Here is a 22,372-nt window from a genome sequence, read left to right on the forward strand (position 1 = left end):
ACATTTCTTCTAAAATGGTAGGCTTTGAAAAATCCAGAAGCGGATGGAAATGTAAAAGGAGAAATTGAATGTTGCACCTCACCATGAACTAGAACCATGGAGAAACACTTAAAGATTTCAGAGTTAACTTAGAAACTACAAATCTATCTAGCTGTTTCTATTTTTGTAGGCTTTTTAAAACTCATGTGTTTTGTTTCATAATAATGTAAAACAAAAATCACTACAATTGTTATTCTTTAGGGGTATGAACTACTTAATAGTTTTTGTACCTGTCTAGACTTCATGCATGTGTGAAAAAAGCAAGAGTTCATAGTTGACATTTTAAAAACTGGTTTTTCTGATATATATGAAACATTCAATATCTTGTGCAAGATTTACACTGGCAATGCCTCAGTGGTTACATGTGGAATATAATCAATATGATCTTTATATATAAAAAGGAAAAGTTCTCTAAAAAAAAAGTACGGTATGTCAAAGAACATCCTACAACAATAGCATAACTGCTTCACTTCAAAAATAAATTAAAGGAAATAAATGCAAAGCACACTCTTCTGCCTGTGGTTTCATAAAGTTTGAAATACACACACAATACAGGAATTTAGACTACTAAACTATTATGTACTAAATTCTGTTCTTTTGGCAAGAGGCACACATACTGGAGGAATTCATCCAAATCTATTTCTATTGGCTTTAAGTGACTCCCTGGGCCAATTGCTGTAAGTCTCCATTTGTGATCCCCTTGTGATTTCAATGATGCTTTGTTTCTAAGTTTTGTTTAACCATTACAAAGCTGCTGGAATGCATGATTCTGAAAAGAAGCAGCCCTGTGTGTTGAATACAAACTTATGCATTTATCATTTAATCACTTTAGTGCTAAATATCGTCAATAGTCAGGCCTACTGAGTTACTGGAAACTGATTAAAAGCAGCAAATGAGAACAAAAACAAATGAAGATGGAATCCAGCTTTCGGTGCAAAGTCCCATAGCATACTGATGAACTTCTTTTTCAGAACAAGCCAAGTGACTGATGAAAAAACAATAGTCCTAAAGAGTAAAATAATAAGTAAAAAAAGATTTCGAGTGTGCCTCAAGCTGCTTACTGATTAACATTTTTGCTCATAAGTTATGCCACTGTTATTCAAATTAAAGGTTTGCTTGACAATTACAAAAAAAAAATGATTCTGTGATCAGACACTAACCCAACATACATGCATACGTGCATGTGTGTGTAGTTGTATTCCACATTGAAGAAATACACACACAGAGTTACTGGAAATTATGAGCAGATTTAGAAAGATAGGGTAGGTTTTTAACGGACCTCACAAAACTAGGAGTATGCATTCTATCTACATTTCCTTCTATTTTATTTCCTTTTCATAAACTGAACTGTTGAAATGATAACAACTGCAATTTAATATATCCCTTATGAATAAACGAAGTGAAAAGAAACAGGCTGGTAAGAAAATTGAGGGTTTTTAAAAAAAATTTAAAAATGGAATAGAAATAAAACAGCTATCTGTGTTATTCTGTATGTGTTTATGCAAGAGTTTCTATATGACACAAGGTTCCAATTGGCAATTTATTCACCAGTTTTCATGGCTCTCTTACGGAGATTATACAAATTCTGCACAAATAGAAGATCTTTGTTGGATATTGTTTGATTTTTCTTCTCTGGCAAGTTTAGAATAGAATAGACCAGCCCTTCTAATGTGTGCAAATATAAGGGCAACCGAGGTCATACCCACACTGTACCCATAAGCTGCTCCTTTCCTGTGCTTATGGTGGCTTGACTCTAAGCCATTTTAAGAATATCCTGTCCAGATTAAGACTCTTTGGCAACAGCTTTAAAATACTCAATCCAGACTGCAGATTACTAAATCCTCCCATTGGGTAATTCCCCAGCAGCTGTGCTCTTCCATCTTTGTTTTCCAAGAATGCAAATGCCAGTTGCTCTCCTTCTGGGACATACTGCATATGTATATGCATACGTACACAGCTGCACTAATTTTATATATACAATTTTAAATCAACACAATCATTTTTAAATAAACTTTGCATTTTCTTTGTTTTTCCTGAGTAGCATATCCTACAGATTTTGTTATATAGTAGTACGTGTCCTTTATTAGCACAATAGTTATAACAATTGCCTCGACTTACATGCTGAATATCCCTGGTTCAGAACTTGAAGACTTTTTTAAAATTACTGATTGCAAGGGGGGAGGGGGAGAAGGAAAGAAAGAAAAAGGAAGGAAGGAAGGAAGGAAGGAAGGAAGGAAGGAAGGAAGGAAGGACAGAGAGAGAGAGAGAGAGAGAGAGAGAGAGAGAGAAAGAAAGAAAGAAAGAAAGAAAGAAAGAAAGAAAGAAAGAAAGAAAGAAAGAAAGAAAGAAAGAAAGAAGGAAAGAAAGAAAGAAAGAAAGAAAAAAATAAAAAATAAATGCATGACTATAGGCCTTTGGTCTGATCTGAAAATGCTTTTGAAATTTTGGACCATGCACATAAGCTTTGAGCCACTCTAAGCGATAACATGAAAATTAGGTAATGAAGATGAGAGCTTTCTCATAGAAACACTTGATCAGGAGCAAATGTAGTTGTGCTATATATTGTACCCCATTTTCTAAAATAACAATTCTACGTAATAGTGAATCTGTTTTACACTTTTGCTCACATGAAACAATCTATCTAGACTGTTATATTTTTCTCTGAAAATAGTTTTGTACCAAACTTAGAAAAAGGAACCCAAAATATTTCCTACGCTTCTTCTGGGGTAGCAAGAGTAGCATATACAATTAATGTAAGAATGTGGTACAGATTTTACCCCATTCAACGCATTTTGGGTTAAATTAAGGATGGAAGAATTAGAACTTTAACTGTTTGGTTCACCTATCAATATCTTAGTTGAGGCCAATTTAAATGTATCTACTTTATGTGAATCTACAAAAATATTTTCTATTGGTAGCAGATATTGTTTACATGAGGATTACCATGTAAGTTATGTGAAGAATATCCCTCCAGCAAAGTCTTCTTGCGATTTTGAAACTGCTGTAAAAATAAAGCAGTAATGAGTTTTCAGACTGAATGGCCATGATGTAGTTTTCTGTGGTCCTCACATTTCATCCGGGCCTGGGGCTGTCTTTTGCTGCTTTGTGGTATACCTCTTGAAAGCTCATAGACAAATGAATAGGGCTTGATTGGTCTCTTGTATTTGAACCTGACTGGTCCACTTGACTGTAAGTAAACTGGTTGCAGATTGGGTTACAAAAGCCTACCCCAATATAATACTGTGAAAATGTTACATGTGGTCAGGTTGACTTACAACATACAACCTGGTGTTATGCTTTTAGCCTTCTATAATTTGGGATAATTGTCAAAAGAATGGCCTCCAAACCCAATACTAAATTAGTTCTGAGTACTAGAACTTCAAGTTCATAGAACAATTGCATTTCATCAAGTACTTTCACAATGAATAGAAAAATCTGCTCTAAGAAACTGTCACACTGCATGTTTTTCTAGTTTGTCAGGAATTTATGGCTAAATTACCATCTTACCATCTACCGTAGCCAAACCACGGAACACTATTTGTAACACAACAACAATACATAAAAACCTCAACTCAGATTCTCACAGTTGTTGACACCCAGGAGAAAATGTAGGTAATAATAGAAAATATATTTATTTGATTTGTAAATCTAATACATACACTATTTTTAAGCAACAGAACTGCAAGGCAAAAATTGATGTAGAAATTTAAGTCTTCATTAAAAATTTCCTCTGCTAACAATGCTTCTACTGCTGCCAAGTATCAACACAATACTGTGGAATTCCCAAAGAATGCAGATGGGGAAGAAAGATTCAATCCTCCTCAAGCACGCCATGATAGCCTTTCATACATCTCATGAACTTGTGCACTTCCCTGATAAGAAATTGAAAATTGACTAAAACATGGACATTTCAGGGAAGTTAATGGAAATTACAGGTCAATTTGTATTGATGTTAATGTATAAGATGTAGGAGAAAGACTGGATGAGTCTTTGAGGATGAGGAGTTAAATGGGGAATTAGTCTGGATTCCCTACATGGGCACAAGAAAGCAAAGTCCAACCCCCCTTTGAATGCCATTGAGTCTTATCTACTGTCACCCAGGTACAAACCATCAGTCTGAGAAGAATCCTATGTATAGGCTTTAGCAATAAAACAGCCAATTGAACTCTCCAAGTGTGGGTCTGGTCGTTTCTGCCTGACATAAGTAATATTAATTACAATTAATTTGGTTGCACTGCAGGCTTTTTTTAACAGACTAAAAATAAATTAGAAACAACAATTTAGTGCATTTAATTGACACAAAAGGTGCGGGGAGGATATAATTAAAAAGATAAAAGTAGTTTGACACTCAAGCTATGAGAAAGCAGAATGTTGATCAAACAAGCAACAGGTTTATAAATTAGGGATCAGTGTGAAAAAGGAAACAATCAGCATGCCAAGAAGAGTGCAAAAAGGTATTTTGCTAGGGAGAGTGATATTCCCAGGAACAAATTCTTAGACAACATCCCTCTATGGCCTCCAGTGGTAGTGAGGGAACTGCTCTGGAAAGTTCTCCAGATCTCTACTCATTTCACCATCCATTTGCTCACAACAAATATAAAAAGTCTAAAGCAACACCAGCAGCGAAGGGATTCTACATATGATATTCCTAGCTGAAAGAAACTCTTACCAGGGGATACTGTAATTATTACAAATTTTAGAACATGAATTTTAAAGCATTAATGAGAAGAAAGATGGGATTTATGGAAAAACAGGCTCTACATAGAAATAAAACTAAAGTTCTGTAACTTCAGAACAAAGTAGGCAATCTTTTTTGCCTGAGCGTTATGTTTTCGCTTTTGGATTTGCTTTGGAGTAAAAGGTTGTGTGTAGCTAATAAATAGGTGACATCAATAGAGAGAGTAATATCAACTGTTTCCATTCTGTACATTTTAATTTTTTTTTTTTTTAGACTTTAAGGACCAACATTTTGCCCCCATTTCATATAGAAAATCATGATAAAGCAACAACACTCCAAAAGATTCGGCCTGTCTGTCAAGCAAGAGGGGGGTTTAGAGGTACTATGACTACAGATGAAGTATTGAGCATATGCAATTAGAAGACAATGAATTGCTGACCTTTACTATAAAGCCGTGATGGCGAACCTATGGCACACGTGCCACAGGTGGCACGTGGAGCCATATTAGTGGGCATGCCAGCTCACCTCTGGGGTGCATGCGTGCACCGGCCAGCTGATTTTCGGGCCTTCTGGGCCCACCAGAAGTAGGGAAACAGGCTGTTTCCTGCCTCTGGAGGGCCTGGGGTGGGTGGGTAAGGCCCGTTTTTCTTTCTTACCTGGCTCCAGATCCTCTCTGTGTATCTGGGAACGGCGAAAACAGCCTTTCCCACTCCCTTGGAGGCTCTACGGAGGCTCAAAGGGCCCATTTCCCCACTCCCGGTGGGACAGGAAGTGACATTTTTTCCTGTCCCCAGCCTCCAGAGACTCCTAGAGAGGCTCCTAGAGACTCCTAGAGAGGTTCTGAAGGCTGGGGACAGCAAAAAATGTCACTTCCTGTCCCACCGGGAGTTGGGAAATGGGCCTTTTCAGCCTCCGTAGGGCCTCCAAGGGAGTGGGAAAGGCTGTTTTCACCGTTCCCAGATACACAGAGAGGATCTGGAACCATGTAAGAAAGAAAAACGGGCCTACCAGGCCCTCATGTGCCAGGAGCGGGGGGAGGGGGTTGCGCACACATGCACGTGGGTGCGTGACCCTCCCCCGCCCCCCCTCTCCTGGCACACGATGGCAAAAAGGTTAGCCATCACTGCTATAAAGTATACAAGATTCCTTTTTCAGACATAAGCTGGTTTTGTTTGGCTCTTTTATGGAAATGAGTGCTGGTGCCCAGAAAAAATAGTTTCACATTCTTATCTTAGATTACAAGGATTACAGGAAAACAATAATATTATTTGAACAACAATGCCTCAATTGCTAGTCTAAGATTAGGACTTGTAATAATATTGGGATCTATGCATCTAATAAAATTGTTCAATATTAATCAAGAACTTATGCAAAAATCTTGAAGTAATATCCCACGTTATTTTAACTGCATTGAAAAAATATGAATTTATATGCACACCTTGGGTTTGGTGAAACATATGTATAGTTCATTATTGCACAATCAGGATTTAACATGCAATAAGTAATATGATATTAACCAAAGCTATACAATTGTTCGTGTTCAGGCTTGTCCGTCTCAACTGAAGTGTGAAGAAGAAAAATTCTCATTATCTGTTTAAATTTCCACCAATAATAGATTACAACAAGTTACTACTAGGATTGTAGTCAAGACTATAGTTCTCAAATCAAAAACATACATAGAAAGCCCAAAATAAGTATATCTGCAAACACAATTACATGACTGAATTGTCCCCAAAATAAGTTGTCCTCTCTTGGACAACAAAAATATTTGTTTATTTCATATGTATTCTCACAGAATGAACAGGAGTATTTTTTAATCTAAAAGGCCCTTAATTCACTTCTATCCAGTTTTTTAAAATATCTCCTTTTGCCATAAAGGTGGAGAAGGAAGAGAGGAGGAGGAGGAGGAGGAGGAGGAAGAGGAAGAAACATTGTCCAGTATATTCTTGATCTGCATTAAAGGTACAATATCTATGAATACCAAATTTTACAAAGATTACTTAGGTGGGGAAAGGGAAGAATGCTTTCAGAATAGGCAATTACTAGTTGCTAGTCAGTTCTCCAATCTCTATCCTAGCAGGAAGAAAAATTCTGGAATAATATATATTATGTATCATAAACTACACTTGGATGGTGTTAAAATAAGCCAAATATACTACTTAACCACTACTATAACGAAATATAATTTATGCCACATATGTTGAGACAAGACAAAAGCATCATTATGGGAATAAAACAGGGGAAAAAATATATTTCAAAAATATATTTCAAATATATCTTTGTGCTGTGGTTAATTGCAAATGAGTGTGAGTATGTCAGAAAATAATTGCCACTTGGACTAAGTATGTACTAGCTATGCAGTTTTGATATTTTTAATAGGCAGCAATTTTAATCAACAGAGGAAAATATCCTTCCATAAAGAAAATAATTCTTTTAGAAACAGGATATATTATCCATTTTACTCAACCTTCTGCTACTTCCCTATACTGAGGCCAGGAATAATGATCTTTGATTTGCAACATTATTCAGGCAGTATTTTAATCTTACAACAATCCTTCTCAACCATTTTAATTTAGTCATTTGTTATTCAATTTGTTAGATTTCTATCCTCCTTTTCCTCTAAGAACTCAAGAAGGCTTACATGAGGGTCACTTCATTTTTTTCCCCCACAACTCTTTGATTAGGTTCATAAGAATCAGTTAAATAGAACATGAACACATAATTGTGATCAGTCAGGGATAAATGTCTATGTGATATATAAAATTGTTAGTATTTTCAACATCTTCAAAACTGAAAGCGAATTAATGAACCAGAATTAGAAAGGCCATTCTCACTTAAAATTAATTTCATGCCCATTTTATCAACCACTCCAATCCTACAGCTTCTATAAGAAATGAAACTTTGATAGAAATATATTAAGTGAACCTGCAAACTAAAATATATTTAGAACTGTTCATGATATATTTTTGTTGACTAGAAGTCTATTGCAATAGTAAGTTGTAGGCTTATTGAGATGTTTATACTCAGAAGCTAAATGGGTCACAAAAACACAGATACGAGAAGCTAATATATGGCTAAGGGATATTTTAATGTATTATTATATATAAGCAAGTGTAGAAACTAACAATTCTAACCAGAATGGGACAACTCTGTGTTGCCATCTTGGCACAGCCAGGTCACCACCGCCTGCTCAGCACTGCCAAGTTGCTTCTGCCAACTCAACATCACCAAGTTCTCACAGGACAACTCCACGCTGCAAAGTCACTGCAGGGAAAACTTGTCACAGGCAGCTAGAGGGACAGCAAGGTGCACGGATGAGCAAATAGGTGGGTTGAGCATAGAACAGCGGCAGCAGCTGGGGACTTCCCATTTTCACATCCCTTGCCACTGCCACCAAGCCCTGTGCCAGGGATCAGCAACCTGCGGCTCTTTCGTCCCCCTGCTGTGGCTCCCTATTGGCTGAACCACCACTGGCTGGCCCCATCCCTCACCCTCTCCTCCCAGTCACTCCTCACCTGGCCTGAGAAGGTAAGGGTTACAGCGGGGGATGGAGACTTGCTCCATATTCCAGAGTGGGAGTGAAGCACCCCTGTATTTGCTGATTATATATAGTCAGACGCCACTGACTCTTTTGCGACTGCTTGAGGGCTCCTGGATTGGAGCTGAAAGGCGAAAGGGAACCAGTATGTATTTCCCAATGGCTCTGATCTTTTCTGGATCGGCTTTTAAACCTCGTGAGGACAAAATATGCCCATGGAAGCAGACTTCATGCACTTTAAATTGCAACTTCTTTACACTAAGCCTTCACCAATCCAATAATGCTGTTAACTTCTCATCATGGTCATGCTCAGCTTCTTCGTCTGTTTCGCCAGAGCCAACTATAAGAATATCATCAGCTATTGGCTCAATTCGCTTTGTTGCGAAGGTTGTTGAGTGTGTGGTTGCACGACAACTGCCTCAGTACCTGGATGAATCGAACTATCTAGATCAGTTCCAGTCGGGCTTCAGGCCCGGGTACAGCACAGAGACAGCATTGGTTGCATTGGTTGATGATCTCTGGAGGGCTCGGGACAGGGGTTGCTCCTCTGTCCTGGTCCTATTAGACCTCTCAGCGGCTTTTGATACCATCGATCATGATATCATGCTGCACCGGTTGGAAGGGTTGGGGGTGGGGGGCACTGTTTTACAGTGGTTCTCCTCCTTTCTCTCTGACCGGTCGCAGTCTGTGTTGACAGGGGAACAGAGGTCGACCCCGAGGCCCCTTATATGTGGGGTGCCGCAGGGATCGGTTCTCTCGTCCCTTCTATTCAACATTTATGTGAAGCCGCTGGGTGAGATCATCCGTGGTTTTGGGGTGAAGTACCATCAGTACGCTGATGACACCCAGCTGTACATCTCCACCCCAGACCACCCCAATGATGCCCTCGAGGTGATGTCCTGGTGCCTGGAGGCCGTACAGATCTGGATGGGGAGGAACAAACTCAGACTCAACCCATCCAAGACCGAGTGGCTGTGGTTTCCGTCATCCCGATATAGTCAGTTGGCGCCATCTCTGACTATTGGGGGCGAGTCGTTGGCCCCCACAGATGGGGTTCGCAATTTAGGCGTCCTCCTAGACTCGCGGCTGTCTTTAGAAGAGCATATGACGGCCGTGGCCAGGAGGACTTTTTATCAGGTTCGCCTGACTCGCCAGTTGCGTCCCTTTCTGGATCGGGACTCGTTACGCACGGTCACTCACGCCCTTGTCATCTCACGCCTGGATTATTGTAATGCTCTCTACATGGGGCTCCCCTTGAGAAGCACCCGGAGGCTCCAACTGGTCCAGAATGTGGCCGCGCGGGTGGTGACGGGAGCAATGTGGCGCTCTCATGTGACCCCCCTCCTGCGCGAGCTACAATGGCTCCCGGTGGTCTTCCGGGTGCGCTTCAAGGTTTTGGTTACTATCTTTAGAGCGTTCCATGGCTCAGGACCAGGGTACTTACGAGACCGCCTCCTGCCACCAATAGCCTCTCACCGACCAGTTCGCTCCCATAGAGAGGGGCTCCTCGGGGTGCCGTCGGCCAAACAATGTCGACTGGCGGCCCCCAGGGGGAGAGCCTTCTCTGTGGGGGCACCTGCCATCTGGAACGGGCTCCCCCCGGAGTTACGAAGGATCCAAGACTTACGCATCTTCCGCCGTGCCCTGAAAACGTTTCTATTCCAACAGGCTGGTCTGGCCTAACTCTCCCTTTTAAATTGGCTTTTAAATTGGCTTTTAAATCGGGTTTTAGATCTCTTTTAGATAAATTTTCATGTTTCAATCTTTAAGCCTAAATTATTTAATCTGTTTTTTAATAGTTTTTAACTTTTATATGTCTTTGTATTTATTTATGGCTGTTCACCGCCCTGAGTCCTTCGGGAGTAGGGCGGTATACAAATATGAAAAATAAATAAAAATAAATAAATAAATAAATTCCATCGAGCCCACTCAATAATTCATGCTGCTTCTGTTGATATACCTCTGGTGCTACCGAAACTCCAAAGGTAATTTAAGCCATCTCTTTCTACCCCATGAAGTTCAGAATGTAGTCATGTAGCTGCTTGTTTCGTCCAGTTTACACTGTAGAAAGCGTCTCTTAATACTATCTGAAACAGTATGCTCCCTCCCATATTGGGGTAGACCAGGTGCTTCGATAGGAAAACACTTTATTTATTTATTTATATTTATATATATTTATATTTGAAAGAGAGAGACAGACAGACAAGACAGAGATATCTGTTTCCTACAGAAAAGAAAACACTGGGAGCCACAGAACCTGGGTAGGCGTGGCTGGGGGGGGTGTCATGTGACTGGGTGGAGTAAGTGACATCGAGTTGGCCATGCCCACCCAGGTTTTGTGACTCCCGGTTCTTTTCTTTTCTGTGGGAAACTGGTCCAAATGGCTCTTTAAGGTTGCAGACCCCTGCCCTGGGCCAAAGAGGCTGGGGATGGTGGCAGCATCGGCAGTGGGCAGGGCAGGCAGCAGCGAAGAGGTGGCAACTGAGGGCATCCCATTTTCACACACCCCGATGCCACTGCTGCTGTATGAAGCTCTGGGCTAAAGAATCTGAGGATGACAGTAGCAGCAGATATGAAAATGGGATGTGGCCACTGCTGCCAGTCTCGTGTCTGCTAACCCGCTTGCTTGCTCACCCACCCAGCTCTCCCTCTGGCTGCTCGAGAGTTGTCCCCAAAGTGTGTTGGCTGTATGGCGTTCTCCTGTGGTGTTTTGGCAGCATTGAGTTGGTAGGGGCGACTTGGTGATGGTGCTAAGCTGGCCACCCCGAGCTAGCCACACCAAGCTGTTCTAGATCCATTCCAGCACTGAATAGATCAAACACTTTTGTCATGTGAGTTTTACACATGTATATTAGCCTTTTACAAAAATCCAAAAAAGAATAAAGTAAGGAAGCTACTTGCTTAGTAATCAAGGCTGAAAATAATTTCCTTTTCTATTCTGTCCAAGACACTTGTGCAAGATAAAGTTAACAAACTACTGTAGCCCCATAAGAACCTGCACTGAATAGGGAGTTGAACTCACTGATGGTTCCTTCTAATTCTGAGAACTATGAATAAAAAAATATTACTTTAAACCAAGGATACATCAAAGTGAGTAATAAAACCTGTACAAAACTAATGAAGGTGAATTAATATTAATATGATGATAGATCAAGACCAAGATAGCCAATCCAACTGACATTTGGCCTGAATTTCATTGACCATTCAGTCATTTTGCAAAAGCTTGAAGCATCTATTTTACTCTAGAAAAACGCTTGATTTCCCCCAATAATTATCATTTTTGCCCTGGAAGAGCTTAAAGAATTCCTAAATTCTTTCAAATGAGACAGCACATCTCTCAAATGTCTCTTAAATGGATCCAAAATATTAACTCAAATCACCTGTTGAAATTATGAATTTGCTAGTTACATAAGTGGTTACTATAGGTAACTAAATAGTAATAATAAAAAGTGCAACTCTTGGCCACAAATAATTCTAATAACTATAAATTCTCTTCTCACCCTTATGGATGGTCTGGTGTCTTCCTCAATCTTGGGTCCTCTACCAGAGGCCTGGGAGTTTGAGGGTTCTTAATTGTTCCTAGCACTGCACTTTTCTGGACAGAGAGCTCTGATGTTGTTCCTGGGATCTATTGGAGCCACTCTCCCAGTTTAGGAATCACAGCCCTGAGTGCTCCTACCACCACTTGAATCACTTTGACCTTTACTTATATTACTGAAAATAGAATACATGGTGTTGAGAATTCTCCTCATGCATTATATTTATATTGCTTTCGGAAAAACATATTTGTAATGTTTAAAGCATAGAAGCATACAGCTTTCTATATCATAATTCTACTAAATGTGTACGAAAACAAAGTGAAATATGGCTATTAAAATGACGCCTACCTTTTACTGTGCTTGCAGTAAATTTATTTCCAAATTCTTGCTCCTTTGGCTTCAAAAACTGTGGAGTTGTTACCCCTGGATGCTGTGGGACATGGAATAAAGACTTTCCATTTGTAACCATTTGTCTCTTCTGACTTAAAGCAGGAAAGTTAATATTACAGTCAACGGCATTGCTCTGATGAACCACACCTCCTCCAAGAGATGTCTTTAAATGTGAGGGGGTCGATAGGTTTCCAATAGCAGCACCCGGGGTGCTACTATTAGAAGAAGCAGAAGGAGCTTCTATATGCAGTTTAATAGATGGGTTCTGCTGCGCATTTACCATCCCAGGCCTGTGAGGAGTGTATGTTGTTCGGTGGCTCATAGAACATGCCCTGACATTCATTGCCAAAGGATTCTTCTCCTAAAGATATGCAGTCAAAATCCCCGGATATTGAAGACATCGGTCAGCAGTCAATAACTTTTCCATAGTGCATTATGCCTGTTGTAGTGGAAGAGAAGACAATAAAATAACTTATATGTATTACAATGCAAAACTTCAGAGCCGTGCTTTTGTGTTAACTGTAGGAGGCAGAATTATTGATTGTGTGAACATCAAAGTAGAAGGCAATTACAGAGAAAACCCTCTGGGGATAAGGACAAATGATTACTGAGAACTATAATGAAGAGAAATGATGCCCCTTAAAAGCAGAAGTTAACAGTAAGGTCAGCTACCTATGTACTAGTTAACCAGCCATGAAGTGGAATGAACACCAAACAAATGAATGAAGTAAAAAGCCAACTGTAAGTGGAAGCTATGCTTAAGAAGAGCTTTTTTAAAAAAAAAAACCTGCACGTTGTGATAATTTAAAAAGGGAGATGCTAAAGCATGTCCAATGATTAAGCTATACTGAGCCCAGGATATGACATCCTTGCCAATTTATGCTTTTAGGATTAAAAAATACAGTAAGATAGAAATTAGAATAAAATACTGCAATGTACTAACACATGGGAAAGGTAAGGAAAGAATAATATACTTTCAATAAAGTATCATTCATTCATTTTTAAAAGATATTTGTTATTTAATAGTTAATGCACGTTAAAGCTGTGCATGCATCAAAACAGGGACACAGTGGCTCAGTGGCTAAGACACTGAGCTTGTCGATCAAAAGGTTGGCAGTTCAGCAGTTCGAATCCCTAGTGCCATGTAATGAGATGAGCTCCTGATACTTGTCCCAGCTTCTGCCAACCTAGCAGTTTGAAAGCACGTAAAAAATGCAAGTAGAAAAATAGGGACCACCTTTGGTGGGAAGGTAACAGTGTTCCATGAGCCTTTGCCGTTTAGTCATGCCGGCCACATGACCACGGAGACGTCTTTGGACAGCGCTGGCTCTTCGGCTTTGAAACGGAGATGAGCACCACCTCCTAGAGTCGGGAACGACTAGTACATATGTGTGAGGGGAACCTTTACCTTTTACCTTTATGCATCAAAAAGGAATGCTTCAAACCCAGGACAAATGTAGCGCCTCTCTGCTATTCATGAAAGCAACCTCACTTTTTTGGAATTATGTAAGAGTCTGCCAAAATGATGCTGTTTTAAGAAATCCACTTATAATAACTTGCTATGAAGGTTGTATTTCACTGATTATTTTGTTGCCGCATTATCTATTTTTATTTTAATTATCACGAGAAGGAATTGTAAGCCTGGTCAAGTAGCAATCAATTATTAAAGTCACATTGCTTTAATGAACATCACAAAGGCATTCACATGATACCTGAAGCACTTCTCAATCATTTTTCCAGTGTGTACATCCCTGAAATGCAATAACTATAATTAACATAGGCCGTGAAATCTCAGCTGTGACTATACAGCAATATCATGCTTGGTATAATAAGGTTATTTTCCTTAACTATCTCTATGGATGGGTATCTAAATTTGTAGGTATAGCTGTATTAGAAAAAGAATTAAGCAGATGCTAAACAAAATGAAAAATAGAAAATCAGAGTTTGCTTGATTTTTCAATTTATTTATATATTTTCTCTTTACATACAATAAGTGCTTGATGAACAGCATACTGTCTGGGTCAATTTGTTCATATAATAATGCTTTTTCGGTTCCTAGTTTCTACCTCTATTATCCAACAAATGATAAAACAAGTCCCACATTTGAAAATATTCTGTGTCTTTTTATTTTATCTTTAGTGTTACTCTATCCATTTCTGCACAGTCTAATATTTTTTTTAATTATATCTTTTTCTGTAGATGTTTCCTGAAAATCAGAGTTTTCTGAATCTGTATGTCCGATTAAGTTGTTCGAATTGCCTTTAATGATTCATTCTGCTGCTCAAATTTCTCAGATGGGGGCATTTGCAGGGATAATTATTGGTTCCAAAATGTGGATGTGAGACCAGGCAATCCAAGTCCTGCTTCTTGTTAACATACAGTACATGCATACATTGCATGCATGTAAAAATTTAAAATGTAAGATTTTAGCTCTGCATTTAACACAATAATTCCACATAGACTAATGTCTAAATTTATGGATCTTGGGCTTTCTTATTCAATCTGCCTTTGGATTATGGATTTCCTGTCTGGCCACTCTCAGAGGGTCAGATTAGGTAATCATATCTCTTCAGCCCTTATTCTTAACACTGGTACACCACAGGGTTGCCTGTCGAGTTCCTTACTCTATACTCTTTATGTGCATGACTGCATTTCCACTCACACTAATAGTACTATTACTAAATTTGCAGATGATAAAACAGTGGTGGGACTGATCTCCAGGGGGAATGAGTCTGCCTATTGAGATGAGGTGGAACAGTTGCTTTAGTGGTGTAGAGATAATAACTTTGGTCCTTAACACAAATAAGACCAAGGAGCTTATAGTGGATTATAGAAGGAATAGATCAGACATCCAGCCCTTGCTTATCAATGGAGACTGAGTAGAGCAAGTGGCCAGTTTTACGTTTTTGGGTGTTATCATGAAAGAGGGCCTGATCTAGGGCACTCACATTGCAGCACTGGTCAAAGGGCCCAGCAGAGATTATACTACCTGAGACGTCTCAGAAAACAACAACTGAATGAAAAACTGCTGGTGGCCTTCTACCGCTGCACCATGGAGAGTATTTTAACTTATTGCATCTGTGTATGGTTTGCAAATTGCACAGTGGCAGATAGGACAGCACTCCAGAGGGTCAATATCATTGCCCAGAGGATCATTGGTTGCCCTCTCCCCTCTTTGGAAGAGCTTTATAGCTCCTGCTGCCTTAAGAAAGTTCAAAACATTCTTAAAGTTCCATCTCATCCTGGGCACCCTTTTTTTGAACTATTATCATCTGGCAGACGGTACAAGATAATAAAAACAAGGACAAATAGGCTGAAAAACAGCTTCCATCCCAGGGCAATAATCATATTGAATTCTATGGTATAGTGCAATATTGGGTTTTCAGTTTCAATTATATAGAATGTAAAGGATGTATGTTTATGTTTTTATTTTTATAGTTATAATGTACACTGAAGACAGCATTTAATTTCATTGTATCATGTGCAATGACAATAAAGTAAACTAAACTAAAACTAAACAAGCCTTCAATGGCTCACTTATGCCTGCAAGTCTAAAACCAGTAGCCACTGCTGCAGACACTTGTTTAGAAATATAGAAGAAGCCAACCTTCCTTCCCTTTTGTGTCCATCTAATTACTATTCAATGATTGTGGGAAATTGTGATTTAGTTAAGCCTGAGAGAAGTCAGAATATGGTTTGTTGATTTCATTAACAATTCCCTTCTGCCTTTACATTTATAATTTGAGCACTGCTGCTCAATTTATTTGCATGAATAGATTATTCTAGCTCAGTCTAATATTTACTTATTTTATTTATTTATTTATCATATTTGCATGACCATCCACATCACAAGTGCAACTCTTACAACAATTAAAACAATAAGAGAAACAACAAAAGTAACTTTAACAAACAAATATGTAATAAATAAAAATATAAACACAACAACATTCAACTAGACTAAAGGCAAAAATGAAAATTTAATAAAACATAGTCACAGTAGACAGTACAAAAGAAATCAAAATCAAAATACTTAGTCATTTAGAGTGTGTGCAGGAATCCAAATGCAAACAAATATGATGGAAGAGTGAATGGATTAAACGCAAGGAAAAACCCAATAAAAATTATGATTGGATGGAATGGCATAATCCTCCAAAAGGGAGAAATTGGGACTATAACGAACAAAAGGCAATATTTGGAGTGATGGGCTTGTTCAGAAACAAGAATGGAGAAAAAAGAATAGAGAGTCGTAGTATACCATGTTAGCGTGGACCTCTATTCAACTATATTTCATTCATTTTCTTTTTATCACCTAATGTCTTATTTTTTTACATGATATTACTTACTCGTTTTCTGTTCTTCGTATAATACTGCTTACTCTACAAATGAGTAGCAATATGGATAAGTATAATTTAGCTGTGAAGTGTTGGAACGTTGAGCCTTTTCCAGTGCTGACTGGCAATTACTTGACTGAAGTGATTACAGGAATGATAATCACTGAATTATACTCAAAGACTAAGGAAAAGATTTACCAAATGGGCTCCCCTATATAATAAGCATAAACAGAGGCATACAAATCAAACACACCTGTGCACATTTTCATGCTGCCCCTGTCTTTTCACATGTGCTTCATCTACCTGCTTTAAAGACCTATTGGCCGTATGTTGCTTGTATTAAAAAGAACAGGAATGTCAGTCTACAGCTGCAAACTGAGAAGTCACAAGCCTTACTTAGTTCAATTTATTTAACCAAAAGAAATAAATGTTAAATTGTTCTTTTACAATGTTCAAGTTGTAAGTTGCAGGAACATTTATTGATTAAAAACAGTATCGTTTATTTTCAGGCCTGGTCACAGCATAAATCACAGTTTGCATTTCAGCCAGGGACAGATGCCACTAAGCGTTCTTAGATTCCCAGGGTTTATTTTAGTATAAAGCAGAATGTACCTTGCCCTAACACAGGTGACTGAAAAAAGAACATGAAAACAAAGAGTGGCTATTCTATTGGAAAAACCATGTGCTCTATAATACTATAAATCAATAGCAAATCAAAATGATTATTTTCTGTAGTTTTAAAATACCTTAGAACAGTACAAACATAGCAAAACAAGTTGTTATATTTGGCAGGGTCATTGAGTTTTGTTCAGAAATAATGTGTCTGATTACATGGTAGACATATTTTTTATGTGCAGTGCGGACAACAGAAGATTTTATTTGGCGCATGTTAATGCGCTCTTGCTTATTCAAACTGTTTTCTTAATTATTCCTTTAAAATAATGTTACAGGAAAGAAAGCGAATGACAGGAATTCACTGCTTACAGAGTAAAACAAGAAAGTAGGAAGAGCAATTCTTATTAGCAATTGTTTGTTCGCATAATGTCACCCCACTTATACTATGGATCTCCTGATAATGCCCCATTTGCCCCAGCAACTGCTTTCCAGGGCAGTCAATAATTCCCATAATGGTTTCCCATTTAAAAGTTCACTTCAGTATAGATCACATGCAGAAAATGTTCTGAACCCACAATGGAAAACCAAAGCTCAAAAAAAAAATGGCTATACATTTTTAAAAAAAGACAATAGAATAGGTTGAAATCCAATATATCCTTACCAATATTTGTGAAGATCAGTAAACCTCGGATGTGCAGTTTCCTATAAAAGAATAACAATTTGATTGACCAAAGATATAAACAATACTCATTTTAAATTTTATTGCACAAAACGAGTATGTGTATGTATGTATGTATGTATGTATACACACACACACACACACACATACACATATATATATATGTATATTATACACACACACACACACACATCTACACAGATACACAGAGAGATACAAACACACACACATACTAAAATCCAAGCAATTTCTAAAATTTGTTCTCCATTGATTACAAAGACCCAAGAAATGCTTAGCCACCTACTACCGTGTTTCCCTGAAAATAAGACCTCCCCGGATAATAAGCCGAATGGGGCGAATAGAATAGAATAGAATAGAATAGAATAGAATAGAATAGAATAGAATAGAATAGAATAGAATAGAATAGAATAGAATAGCTTTATTGGCCAAGTGTGATAGGACACACAAGAAATTTGTCTTGATGCATACACTCTCAGTGTACATAAAAGAAAAGATATATTCATCAAGAATCATAAGGTACAACACTTAATGATAGTCATAGGGAACAAATAAGCAATCAAATCATATTAGGAAACGGTCAATATAAATCGTAAGGATACCAGCAACAAGGTTACAGTCAAAAGTGGGAGGAGATGGGTGATAGGAACAATGAGAAGATTAATAGTAATGCAGACTTAGTAACTAGTTTGACAATGTTGAGGGGATTATTTGTTTAGCAGAGTGATGGCGTTCGGGAAAAAATTGTTCTTGTGTCTAGTTGTTCTGGTGTGCAGTGCTCTATAGCGTCATTTTGAGGCTAGGAGTTGAAACAGTTTATGTCCAAGATGCGAGGGGTCTGTAAATATTTTCAGTCTTCTTTTTGACTCGTGCAGTATACAGATCCTCAATGGAAGGCAGGTTGGTAGCAATTGTTTTTTCTGCAGTTCTAATTATCCTCTGAAGTCTGTGTTGGGTTGCAGAACCAAACCAGACAGTTATAGAGGTGTAGATGACAGACTCAATAATTCCTCTGTAGAACTATATCAGCAGCTCCTTGGACAGTCTCGAATGAGACTGATCACTGTTGTGTCATCTGCGAACTTCAATAGTTTAACAGATGGATCCTTTGAGATGCAGTCATTGATATATAGAGAGAAGTGGAGAGAGCACACAGCCTTGTGGAGCCCCTGATGTGATTCTGCTTAGTTTCACCTGCTGCTTCCTGTTAGGAAGTTTATGATCCACTTACAAGTGTGTTCAGGTACCGCTAGCTGGTTTAGTTTAGTTAGAAGAATGTCTGGAATGATGGTGTTGAATGCTTTTGAGTGCATGCGCTAAAATAAGCCCCCCCGAATATAAGCTCCCCCTGAAAATAAGCCCTCCCCCAAATATTTAAACGCATGCGCAGCCGATCCTCACCATTTCCTCTGGTTGGGGTTAGGGAGACAGAACTGGAAATCAGGTAAGAGGAGACCCGTCTTGCTCCATGCACCCCCAAATAATAAGACCTCTCCAAAACTAAGGGCAAGCAATTATTTTGGGGTTCAAAAAAATATAAGACAGGGTCTTATTTTCAGGGAAACCTGGTATATCCTCCCCAGGTTTATATAAATAGGACATGTCCCTGCAGTTTTCTTGACAAGATTACAAAAGTGGCTTGCCACTGCCTCCTTCCTAGAACTGATAGAGAATAACTAGTCTAGGGTCACCCAGCTAGCTTTATGCCAAATGTGGAACTAGGATTCAGAGTTTCCTGATTTCTAGCCTGGTATCTTAATCACTACAGCAAACCATCTCTCTTGAAGTATCTAAAGTTGTTAATTTATTCACTTTATAGATTCTCTTTATAATTAAACTAAAATGTAAATGCCAGTCTTCGTGGTATAGCCTAATTTTGAGATTTTTCAGTTTCTTACTGCTTGCTTGACTTGTATGATGCCCATCTTACCTAATATTAGCCTGATTATCAATGTGAAAAATGCATTCATTTCTTCCGCCTTGGTCCACTTCAGTGGACCACTCAGCTATAATTTTAGAATTGTCCTCCCCAAGCCCATTCATTCCTATGTTTGTTTTTATCAAATCCAAGACCTCAGTGCCTTCCGTCGCGCCCTTAAAACCCATTTATTTAAACAAGCCGGGCTGGCTTAAGATGAAATTTTTAACTGTTTTTAAATGTTTTAAACGTTTTTAATTGGTAAATGAGTTTTAATTGGGCCAAATTTATATATCTTTTAATTGTTTTTAATATTTGTTCTGCATGTTTTTTAATCTGGCTGTACACCGGCCTGAGTCCTCAGGGAGAAGGGCGGTATAGAAATCCAATATAAAATAAAATAAAATAAAAATCAATATGGAGGGAGCCAGCTGCTCCTTTTCCAAATGCACTCATGAGTTGCAAACTTCCCAAGTTCAGAAAAGAATTCTATGAACATTTATAATTGAACAGATTTCTGTTCAAAATAATCATCAATAAAAACATCATTTTTATTGAACAGATTCAGTTCTATAACAGCATACTTATTGATGACTCATTTAATTGCATCTGAAAAACATTTAAACCTATAGGCCATTTTATGATGAAAATATATTCGTATTTATTTTAGTAACACCTTGTAACTCTTTTAAATATTTAACTACACTCAAAGGCTTGTACTGTTTAGAGTTTATGTCCATCTGTTGATTTCGATAATTGAAAGTAATTATTTGTTTTATAGTTCATTTACTTTATTTCAAGTAGCCAGGGCACCAATAAAAGCATCTTGGCCCCTAGAACAAGTGCATAGAAAAGCACTAAAGAAGATAAGGGGTCTGGAGGATAAATCCTAAGAACAGCTAAAGGAACTAGGATGTTTAACTTAATGAAAAGACGACTCAAGGTGAGACTTGATAGTTATCTTTCAATTCTTGAAGGGCTGCTATATGGAAGAGGGTGTTGATTTATTCTCCATAGCACCTGAAGGTAGAACTAGAAGCAATGAGAAGAAGCTCATCAAAGGGGAGGCTAACCTGGAAATACAGTTAGACCTTAACCTACAGTTACAATTGAGCCCAAAATTCCACTGCTAAGCAAGACAATTGTTAAATGAGTCATGTACTGTTTTATTTTGCCATGGTAAAGTGAATCACTGGTTATTAAATGAATCATGTAGTTAGTTATTAAGTGAATCTGGCTTCCCCAATTGACTATCAGAAGCTCCCTAAGTAGCAAATGACAATCCCAGGACCCTATGATGCTGCATCATAAATACATGCTGATTGCCAAGTACCCAAAGCTTGATCACATAACTTTGGGGAAACTGCAATGTGAAAACTGGTCATAAATCCAGGGTCATTGTAACTTTGAACAGTCATTAAACAAATGTTTGTAAATCTAAGACTACCTGTAAGGATGAATTTCCTGAAACTATTAAGCAGTGGAAACTTTCAGAGTTCTAGGTGCTCCATTGTTGGAGGTTTTCAAGAAAAAAATGGACATCCATTTGGTTGGACTCCTACCTTGGGCAGGGGGTTGGACTAGAAGACATCAAAGATCCCTTTTAACCTCTATGATTCTAGTCAGTATGGATAGCAATTTTTTAAATTACTAAGCCTCAGTTAGAAGATAGTAGATTAGTCTTAGCTTACTCAAATTCAGTTGCCCACTAGCAAAACCAATTTCAATAATGATGCCATAAAAGTAACTTCAGGTATTGGCATCAAGGTTGAACTGCAATGTGAAAGTGCAACATTCATGCCTGCTCTTTTTCTGAAATACATCTATTTGTTGATTAAAAGCAGACCAAGGGCAGGGGGGCTGAAAACTATTTAAAATCATACATGATTTAAGACTGCTGACACCTCATTCAAAATATTTGAACATTATTATTATTATATATGTTATATTATTATATATATCAATAATATATTATTATTGAACATTATATTATTAAGTTAGTATAGCAAAATATTCTGAGAGATTCTTTCCAACATTATATAACATTCTTTCCAATCAATTATTTGCTATCACAACATTTAGAACTGAATCCAATAATTCTGCTTACAATGGAATTACAAAAAGTTTGCAAACCCTTTTGAGTTTTCAACATTTCTGCATAAATATGACTTAAAACATGATCTTTATTCAGTTAATTGGATTTATGTCTATTCCAGTCCCGAAGGGAGGAGTGTCAGAGAATTCATGACTGGCAGAGACATGGTAACAAAGTCAACCAATGAATAGGCATAGCAACTAAGTCAGCCAATGAGGACTATTTGGAAATAGAAACTTAAGCATGCTTTGCTGAGCTCTGAGTCTGTGAAAAAAACTAGTCTGTCTGCTAAATTGAAACTGAAACTCTTCTCTGCTGTCCTCTGCCTGTGTTTTGCCTGTAACTACTACCACACTGAAAAATCTGCCTTTGGTTTTGTATATTTATTTCATGTGTTATTATGGATATAAAGAGAAGTTAATGAATCCTGCTGAATCAGTTACCTGTGTGTGTTTTCTCGATTTAATTGCTGTTGCAAACTTTGACAATCTTTTTTCCACACAACTCCTAAAATTTAATAAAGAGAACCCAA

At 38.1% G+C, this 22,372-nt stretch overlaps 1 protein-coding gene across 11 annotated transcripts in view; it reads right to left on the reverse strand.

Moving 5' to 3' along the window:
* The window catches only part of GLIS3 (GLIS family zinc finger 3), a 148,534-nt gene that overhangs the window by 115,700 nt on the left and 10,462 nt on the right, over positions 1-22,372 (reverse strand). For 5 of the 11 annotated variants that reach the window (XM_087886190.1, XM_060690509.2, XM_087886188.1 and 2 more), the window contains 3 exons: positions 22,284-22,347; positions 17,792-17,832; positions 12,143-12,623 (listed from right to left, as the gene is read on the reverse strand). The exons of 1 other annotated variant lie outside the window; for it this stretch is intronic. In XM_087886190.1, the coding sequence (XP_087742316.1) occupies positions 12,143-12,527 (385 nt within the window). In that variant the 5' untranslated portion in view covers positions 12,528-12,623; positions 17,792-17,832; positions 22,284-22,347. Of the gene's footprint in view, positions 1-12,142; positions 12,624-17,791; positions 17,833-22,283; positions 22,348-22,372 lie in introns of those variants that run through there. 5 more of the 11 variants (XM_087886189.1, XM_034410329.3, XM_087886186.1 and 2 more) reach the window with 2 other exon arrangements.

Source organism: Pantherophis guttatus, chromosome 2, assembly GCF_059756535.1.
Source record: "Pantherophis guttatus breed Tessera chromosome 2, ASM5975653v1, whole genome shotgun sequence".
Classification (NCBI taxonomy): domain Eukaryota; kingdom Metazoa; phylum Chordata; class Lepidosauria; order Squamata; family Colubridae; genus Pantherophis; species Pantherophis guttatus.